Source organism: Drosophila subpulchrella, unplaced genomic scaffold (assembly GCF_014743375.2).
Source record: "Drosophila subpulchrella strain 33 F10 #4 breed RU33 unplaced genomic scaffold, RU_Dsub_v1.1 Primary Assembly Seq354, whole genome shotgun sequence".
Classification (NCBI taxonomy): domain Eukaryota; kingdom Metazoa; phylum Arthropoda; class Insecta; order Diptera; family Drosophilidae; genus Drosophila; species Drosophila subpulchrella.
In genome coordinates, this window is record NW_023665577.1 from 9,745,806 (window position 1) to 9,754,875 (window position 9,070).

The following is a 9,070-nucleotide window of genomic DNA, read 5'->3' on the forward strand; positions in this document are numbered from 1 at the left end:
GTTGTTTTATGAAGTATGCGGGTGAGTGTGGTGTTCGTGGGGATGTGTTAATAATAGTAAATAAATACAACATTATACAAATAAGAGAGGATTTCCATGTTGTAACGAACAAAATAAACAATGAAACGCTGCAAAAGCCCAGGACAAACCACCTGTTTATCCTGGCTTTTGTCTGGAGCCGCGTTCGTTTACTTTGTTGAATTTTATAAGCAACTTCTAAACGCGCCCTGGCATTTACAATGGTAAACTAAACAATAATAATACAAAAATGATGGTTAAATTGAAAAACCTGCTAGGCCATTAAGTTGTTGCATGCACGAATTATACACAAAAACACATGACAGACTCAACTAAAATTAATTTAACCAAAACAAAAAATGCAATTATATTATTCTCGTTTTATTATAATATGCATATAACTAGAAACTTTTCAAGTCGACGCAAGGGGCGCTTTAGAAGCGCCCGTTTCGCCAGGTTTTCTTTAGATTTTCCTTTCGAAAAACTACGCTAATTGCCGGGATTAGAATTAAAGTTTTAGTTTTAGTTTACATATTCAATGTTTCCCTTTCGATTCGTTCGTTTTGCTTGTTTATAATTGCCTTTGAATTTGTTTTATACATAAATACAATTCATTTTGATTGTTATTGAAGCTTTTTAGTTTCAATTCAAATTATAAGCCTAGGCATGAATTTTCTTTTATTCTTTTTTTCTTTTTGTGTATAATTCGAACTGTGTGTGTGTGTTTATGAGTGTATCCTTGTGGGTGTTAGTATATGCTTTTACATTTGTTACATATTTCATGTATTTTAATTTTTCGTTTCCTTTTTTTAGTTACTCATATAGTTTCTCAAACAAGTTGTTAGTGGCTGCTGTTCTTGGCTGAAGATGTTGTTTTAGTGTCTGCTGTTGCTCGGATGTGTTGATGTTGTTGTGGTTGATGTTTTCTGTTGTTGTTGTGTTATGTGGCGGCTATATTCAACGACATCATCAACATGAATATTAAACTGCCCCCGCTGCGCATACAACATTGTTACTCCGTTGAACGATGTGCAATTTGTGTTCATGTTGTTCATCCCATCTGTTGTTGGTTGTTGGTTGTTGCCGGTGCTGCTGCTACCGCTTGGCCCGTTGGGCTTAGGACGTGCCATTGACCAGGCCCTCCTTCTTGACATTCTCCGTCAGCTGCTGCTGTCCGGATGGCTGGTCCGTGTGGTTGTTGCTGCGATTCTTGTTGTTGCGTCGCGGTTTCGGCTGCTGTTGCTGCTGTGGCGCCTGCTGTTGCTGCTGCACCTGCGATGCTTGTTGCTGCTGCTGCTGTGGCTGCTGTGTGCCCGCCTGCTGCTTGTCGCCGTTGCGTGAGGCGTCCTTCGGCTTGCTCGCACCGCCAGCGGCGTTCGCATTGCCGCTGTTCTGTTTGCTGGCATCTCCGGCATTCAGTGCCGCCTTGTTCACAGGCGCCGGCGGCTGCTGTTGCTGTTGTTGCTGCTGCTGCTGTGGTGGCTGCTGCGCCGACTGGGGTTTGTTGTTGTTGTTGGCCACCGCTCCATTTGCTTTACAATTGAAAAGGGATTCGTTTGCAGGTAAGGTAATCCTTTCAGCATCAGCAATATTAATTATACTCACTGTTACTGGCTCCATTGTTGTTCTTCTGCCTTCTGCGCCTCCGCGAGCTTCCCTCGTAGGATGAGTTACTGTCCGCTGTGGATAGGAGGATAATGGTTCAGGCATCAGCTACGAGAACAGTTCAAAATGGTTTCAACTTCCACAACACAAACGTCCTTGTGTCACACCAAAATTAGTATTCCATATATTCCAATTTTAAAATGATAACTATATATTTATTACGCGCTTTTCTGCTAGTCTCAGGAGATTAACTAAGCATTTCCAAATAAATCAATTGGAATAAAATAATATAGATGTTGAAAGGGGGAAATAATTTATTTCTTCGCATTTTATTCTACGTCACACAAACCCAATTCCTGTGCTTTGATTTAAATCACCATTTTAGCTGACAGCGATGATAAAAATAATAATTAAAAAATGTGCATGAATTATTTCCATTTCTTAATAAGTTTATTATGATAAGTTACACGAAAAACTAAGATGTCATTTAATTTATTTTAATCAGAGGCCTAAATATATAGGAAAATGAGAAACAGTCCTTATCGTAATACTCTTTAAAAACTAATAAACTTGCTGTACAGATTCTCGTGTTCTTGACCCCACACACACATGATGTCCATTGAGGGGGAGGGGGATCGAGTATTCACTTTGTATCTTGTTTGAGCGCGCGAAATAAATTGGTTCAACTAATTGGTTAATTGGCAGCATGATTCACGGACTCACCTCTCTCCACGCTGCTCACTTCGCGGGTCTCCCGCACCTCCTCGGCGGTGTGGTTGTGGAGCTGATAGTCCCTGCCGTTCTGGTTCTGCTGCTCGTTGCGTGGCGGCCGGCGGTTGACTCCGCCGCGCCTGTTGTTGCCGGCACCGCCGGGGCCACCAGCTCCTCCACCGCCGCCGCGATAGTTGCCGGTGTTTTCGCCGTTGCCGCGATCGTTGTAGCCACGCTGCTGGTCGCGCTGATGGTCGCCTCGCGAGTTGTAGTCATCCTCATCGCGGCGATTGTTGTGGTAGCGCTGGTTCAGCCCATTGCCGCCGCCAGGACCACCGCCGCCACGTCCACGCCCACGGCCACGCTGGCCGCCTCCGCCGCCACGCATGGAGCGCACGGACTCGATGTCGCTGCTGTAGCCGCGCTCCGAGCGCCGCGTCACTGGGAAGCTCTGTGTGGAGCCCATGGAGGATTCCTGGATGGCGCGAAGCTGCTGATCGATCTCTAGCTTCTCCTGGCGCAGCTGTTCCACTTCCTAAGAGGGTATTGCAAACGTATGGATTAGTTTTGAGCACACAGTCGCCTATGACTGATCTGAACTCACCTTCAGATGCGACAGATGATACTCCAACAGCACTTTGGCATTCGCAATGCTCTCCACGGTGCCAATGAACACAAAGGGTACATGCGCCAGCTCGCGTGGGATGTTCTGGTCCTGCTCGTCGTCGCCAGCGATCTGACCGAAACAGATTAGGACTGGCCCGCGTTTAGCGTACAATACTCACAGCACTCACCTTGATTCGAAACACGCCACTCTTGTCCACAATTTCCTGGATAATGCGGCCATTCTTGCCGATCACCTTGCCCACCAGCTCCCTGGGCACCTGGAAGAACTCCTCGGCGTACTCGAGCATGGCGCGGGCACGCTGCACAGACTCCTCGGTCTCGCCGCTGATCTTGAATGTGCAGGACTTCTCCTCCAGCTCGATGTTGGTGACGCCGACCAGCGTGCGTGCCGCTTGAATATTCGAGCCATGCGAGCCGATGGCCAGGCCCATGAGATCGTCACGCACACGGAACTCCTCGACGTAGTTTCTGCAAAGGGATGATGGTATTTTTAATTTGATTTAATCAGAGAGCTGATAAATAATTTTTGTATGCCTGATATATGATGATGATCAAATGAATTTACAAATAAAACATGTAGAACCTAGTTTGTATCACCCTTGTATGGATTTTACTTACCCACGGCTCATCAGTTTAGTCGTTTCGAGCTGACGGGCAGCTTCTTCAGTCCTTTTCAACAGCATAACCTGTCAGATCAAATAACATTTAGATACAAAATAGCATAAATTCCATAATTCAGATCCCCACCTTCTGTGAGAGATTACGAAAATGCATATCCTTGAGCATACTAGCGCGCTTCTGAGTGTGCTCCCACTTGGAGATAACGATCAGGGCGTCCAGATCGCGATTGTAGTTGCAGACGCCGGCATCGATTGTGCGCTGAAACTCCTTGTGTATGCCATCCTTCTGGGCTCTTTAATTAGACATAAAACATTATATACTTAGGCATTAAAGCGTACTATATAAGAGGCACTTACTCTTCGCGCAACTCCTCGGGAACGGGCAGCGTGAACTGGTAGAAGGACTTGGCTGTAATTGGCGGATTCGAGTTCTTGGCGCGCAGGCGGCCCAGTTCGCAGATTTCGGTGTAGGGCGTCTCAAAGCCGATGTACGCGACCGCACAGATGTCCGCTTTGAGCATTTTGATGATGGCCACCCACCAGCCGCAGGTTTCGCGCTCATTCGTGCGGGTAAAGACCTCCACCTCCATGCCCTCCTCGAAGATCGGGGCGGCCACCTCCACGGTTTCCTCGGGCGGCAGGCGGACGTTCACAAATGGATATTTCATCACCTCGGGCACGCTGCAACAATGCGTGTGCGGAGAAAGGCAGAGTTAATTAATTAAGGTGCACTTGCTATTTTTTGCATACAAGTCTGCGGACAGGTGTTTGCAGATTCGGCTGCTGCTGCAGCTGCTCCGCTGGCAGAGGGCCAAGTTACCAGAACAACAACAACCATTGTGGGGGTGCCTCGGCAGACCCATTTCCCACTCCTCTATGGCAAAACCCATTCCGAATCCCGCCCAGAAACACAGTTCGGAAATGCCACACAGTCGGACAGGATAGTGGCGCAACTAAATTTAGATTCAGCTGCTTAGCTCAAGTGAATCTCGGTATGTGAGATGGAAGATAAAATTAAATTAAAAACCAAAAAACTTTTGTTCCAAAAACTACACAAGGAATGCAACAAAACAAAGCATAAAACGGTAGCAATTAAAACGGCTATTGTATACTCTTTTCAAAAGGTTTGAAGAAAAATTATTTTAGTTCCAAAAATAGGCTGTTTTTATGGCTTTCACCTTTCACTTTTTAAAAATAGACCATGACAACTAAATTTTAACTTCAAGAAATCATTAGTCAAATCAAATTGTTCGGCTATAAAAATAAAACAATATTCCCATAGGGCACAAAGGTAAATCGCTGGAAAAATAATGGATGTCACAAGCATATTTTAAATTTAGTTCACCTAGTTATAGGTAATTAAAATATATAGGTGGGAACTAATGCGTTGGATAAAAAATAACCTCATTAAATCTCATGAAATTAAACAAGTTTAATATCATGACACTTGGGGTACACCCACAATTAGAAGAATTTCAGTCACAAGACGATCCGTCAGAGCGTCATAACCAAATTGGAAATGAATAAATAAATATAAATGGTTTCTTTCCGCGGTTAAAAATAGTCGCGCCTTTGACGCTGGCCGCCGTGTCAGCGCCGCTGCTTAGTGGCATTTGTCGTTCGCACTTGACAGCTTTGGCAGCGATGGAAGCCATCCCCTGCTCCACCACCACCACCACTGCTCCGCCTCGGAAAGATTGCCTCTGGGATCGGGGAACTTCCCAAGTCAGTGGGGCGGACAGTTTGGATGGCGTTGGTCAGTCCGTCAGTCGGCAGTTTTATTTTCTTTTCTTTTCTTTTCCCATTTTATTTTGCTGAGGAACTGCAGCGGCACCACTGGCGTTTAACAAATTGCGCCAAATTAGAGAATCCGCAGGAGGGGATTTTCGGTGGCAAGTTGATGGCGGACGGACGACATAAATGATGCGTGCCCAGCATCTCTAATTTCGAATTTGGATGCCAAGAAGTCGCGTCGGTGGTTGTTGTTGCTGCTCTGATTGTATTAATCGTTGCAAATTAGTTAGAAAATACGTTCTAAAAGTTGTTTGCCCTGTTCGCAGATTTGTTTGTTTGACAAAACTTACCCGTCCACATCCACAAAGATGCCATCATCGCCGACAGATGTCACCTGGCCCTTTGGTTGTTGTCATAGTTTTCAGTTTTCAGTTGTGGCAGTTGTTGGGTTTTGTTGGCGGCAAAGGCAGGCAGCAATCGGATGAAATACAAGAGCATTGACAGGGCCAGCACAGCACAATCGGGGGGGCATAGAAGTAGAGAGAAGAATGTGTGTCATTAATGTGGCCAGTGCCTACGATATTCCTCATTCAGCTCTAAACCTAAGTATATATATATTATATTTTTATTATCGCCCCACCCCGGGATGCCCCACAAACAAACAAACAATGTGAAATCGAGAAATGCAAAAGCACTGGGGGATGGGAGATGGGGGAACCGTATATCTCCGATAAGCGAGTAGTCGTAGAACCTTATCCGAAATGCAAACAGCCGACTGCTGAATCATCATCATGAGGGAAGTCGCTCTAGCGAGTGTGTTTATTGTGTTTATGAACTGCACTGGGTTTGTTTATGGGACCCGTAATCGAAGTCAGCGCTATGCGGAGTATTCTTCGGCAGTTTATCATTTATCCAGAAGGTTCCGCGAATGAAATGGGATAATACAAGGATCAAAGTGATTTGCTAGAAGCAATGGGCTCGTGAAATAAGATAAATTAAAATATATAAATAATTTTAGACTCAGGTTATTATATTTCAATTCAAAAAGTATGGAATAATTGCTATGGTATAGCTTTAAACCCAAGAATTTATGAATAGAGAAATATTAACATAAACTGTAATTTATCTATGGCAAACGTCAGCAATACTTAAAAAAAAAGTTTTAAGCCAGATCGGAAAGATGATAACTTTCTATGAACCATTAAAGCACAAACAGGGTAATTGTATCACGTTTGTAAATTATGGTCTCATTTTTAATACAAACGTTCAAGCTTTAATTATACACAATTAATTTCTAAATGAAAAACTGCAATACACTTTTATCAAACCATTTAAAATAATCACTTTTTGGCCAATTAAGTTCAAACAAACAATATTTAATATAATTGTATTGATCAACTGTTTAGTAAAAGGCGCAAAATGAGAAGTAAAATAAAAACATGGGAGCACTGGAAATGTTTTCATGGATATTCCACAAATCAACAAAATGTAATATTTAGAAATGGTTTACACAATGAAACGTTGAAGATGAGATGCCTACCATATAGATAGACATACTTTATGAATGTAAATGCATTTGTAAAAAACCCATAAACCCGTAATCTAATCAGCAGTCACTTTTCCGCGAATTATGATGGTTAATCGGCTCTTATCTTAATAAATTGCAACGTTTAGAAAGGGAAATCACCAAAACAACAAATACGAATATCCGCCGACGTCAGTGGGCAGTGCAGTAAGCAGCGCAGTTAGCGTCGCCGTCGACGTTGACGTCGGCACCCCCACAACGCAGTGTGCGTGAGTGCGTTGGTGTTGGTATAGTAGTGGTGGTGATGATGGTGGTGGTGGTGGTGGCGATGATGTCGAGACTCCACTCAAAATGTTGCTGTTTATTTATAGAAATAAAGCTAAAATCCACGAAATTAGAAACTGAGGCAGCTGCTGCCCCAACTCCCTGCCTGTTTTTCATTTTTTCCTATTTTCCACCCCCTCTCACTCTCTCTCTGTAGAAGGAACCCCTGCTTCCTCTTACAACTCTTTTGGTTCCATCAACTCACCTTGTAGTAGGCGCCATTGTCGAGCCGAACTTCCACGAGAAGATCTTCCATGTTGCCGGACGCAGTGCCTCCTGGTTTCTCTGCTTTGTTTTGGTTGTGGCCTCTGGATTCCTGATTCTGAATCTGAATCTGGTGGTTCTTCGCCGTCCGTCCCTCCTGCTGCTGCTGCCCAGCCTTCAACTCCCTACTTTTCCCCGTCGACTGCAGTTTGCCGTGTTATCTGGGGCTTCCTATTATGGGTTTGCAAAGAGGCATTATTAAGTTACAAGATACGATGGTTAAAACTAGCAGATATGTACCCACAATTCAGTGTGCAGTGGCAGAATCCTCGCGTTCCTGCTCTTAATTCCTTGTAATCAAATCAGTCTTTTGCTTTGCGGCTGCTTTAAATGTTGCCTGCAAAGCAATAAAATATGGAATGGTTTTGTTTTCGAGATTTTTGTTGTTTTTCTGTCGGCAGGGGGAGAATATATATTTTGACGCACTAGCAATCAAAAAGAAATAGGAGAAAATTTTGAAGTTATTTTGGGGGCCAAAATTCCTGGCTAAACACGAAAATGCAGCCAGCTGCGACGCTGGCAGCGACGTTGACGGCAGCAGCGAGTTTGCCGGCAGCGCAGCAGCGTAATGCTTCCTCTTCTTCTTTGTCTTTCCCTCTGCGTGTGTGTGTCCGCCGCCGCCGCCGCACACACACACACACAGCCTTGGCCAAGCGTGTGCGCGCTCTCTCTTCCTCTCCTCTCTTTTTCTCGCTCTCTCTCGCCGCCGAAATGTTTCGCTCGTTCGTTCACACTGAGCACGCTTTTCCAATAAGAATTTCACGCACACTACGAAAAGGCACATGCCGAATTTACATATCGAATTTACACATAATTTCCACACTTGCTTCCGCTTTTCGTATTTCTTTCAAAGAAAATCCATCAGCTTGTTCGTTTTCCTTTTGTATTTTATCGTTTTTCCTCTTTCAGCTGCTCCCTTTTGCTGCTGCGTCGCCTCCGCTGCCGGCAGAGGAGCGGGCGTCGCTGCCGCCGCTGACGTCGCCGCCGCCGACGACGATGTGCAAAATTTTTTCGTTTTTTTTCGGTTCTTGCAAAATTTTCCCAGCGCTTTTTGCGGCTGTAATACACAAATGTCTGCAAATATTACAAAACTTACGGCTGGCCGGCACTTTTGCACTTCGTTTGCGCTCGGCGGATGCCTTTGAATGCGGCTTTAACCTTTGAAAATACAAAATATATCGCGTGCAGTGCTGCTTCAATTTTTTTTCGGCTGCGCTGCGTTCTCTTCGTTTTGCTTTTGCACACTTTCGCAGCTCGGCAATGTTCTGCGGAGTTGCCACCCGGACGCAATCGGCGCGCGTTGCTGGTCACTTTTGTTGGATTAGCTGGGGTTCGGGCTATGTGGCCCACGGCAAAGGACTTGTAAAAATGGAAAACTGAATTTTTGATAAATGACTTGTGCTGGATAACACAGGGATTGCTTGAAAACGGGCACAAACTAAAATTTGACAGGCGATGGGGCAAGGCTGCCAAGTGACAGCTGCGGTGGCGTTGCCAGAGTAACGGAAGGTGGCTGGGTCACAATGGACAGGGTTGCATTTTGGGCGCGTAAAGCGGTTACTTTTTGAAATTTGATTTGCTGATAGGTGGCATTCCATTTTCAATTTAAATTTAAATTGATTCATTGGCTTGTCCCGATGGA

The 9,070-nt window shown here is 44.7% G+C and overlaps 1 protein-coding gene across 4 annotated transcripts; it reads right to left on the reverse strand.

The window, feature by feature from the left end:
- Positions 1-632: 632 nt before the first annotated feature.
- Positions 633-8,811, reverse strand: LOC119560697 (synaptic functional regulator FMR1). Of its 4 annotated transcripts, none has more exons than XM_037874280.1 (12): positions 8,525-8,811; positions 7,673-7,765; positions 7,370-7,599; positions 5,666-5,715; positions 3,939-4,262; positions 3,709-3,874; positions 3,580-3,647; positions 3,120-3,429; positions 2,939-3,070; positions 2,347-2,869; positions 1,624-1,698; positions 633-1,550 (listed from the first exon to the last, which is right to left on the reverse strand). In XM_037874280.1, the coding sequence occupies exons 3-12, from the start codon at positions 7,418-7,420 to the stop codon at positions 1,135-1,137; spliced, it is 2,115 nt and encodes a 704-aa protein (XP_037730208.1). In that variant the 5' UTR covers positions 7,421-7,599; positions 7,673-7,765; positions 8,525-8,811; the 3' UTR covers positions 633-1,134. The 4 variants fall into 4 exon arrangements, with proteins under 4 accessions (XP_037730208.1, XP_037730207.1, XP_037730209.1 ...); XM_037874279.1 differs by having other exon boundaries at positions 7,669-7,765; XM_037874281.1 differs by having other exon boundaries at positions 3,129-3,429; positions 7,669-7,765; positions 8,525-8,806.
- Between the last annotated feature and the right edge of the window lie 259 nt (positions 8,812-9,070).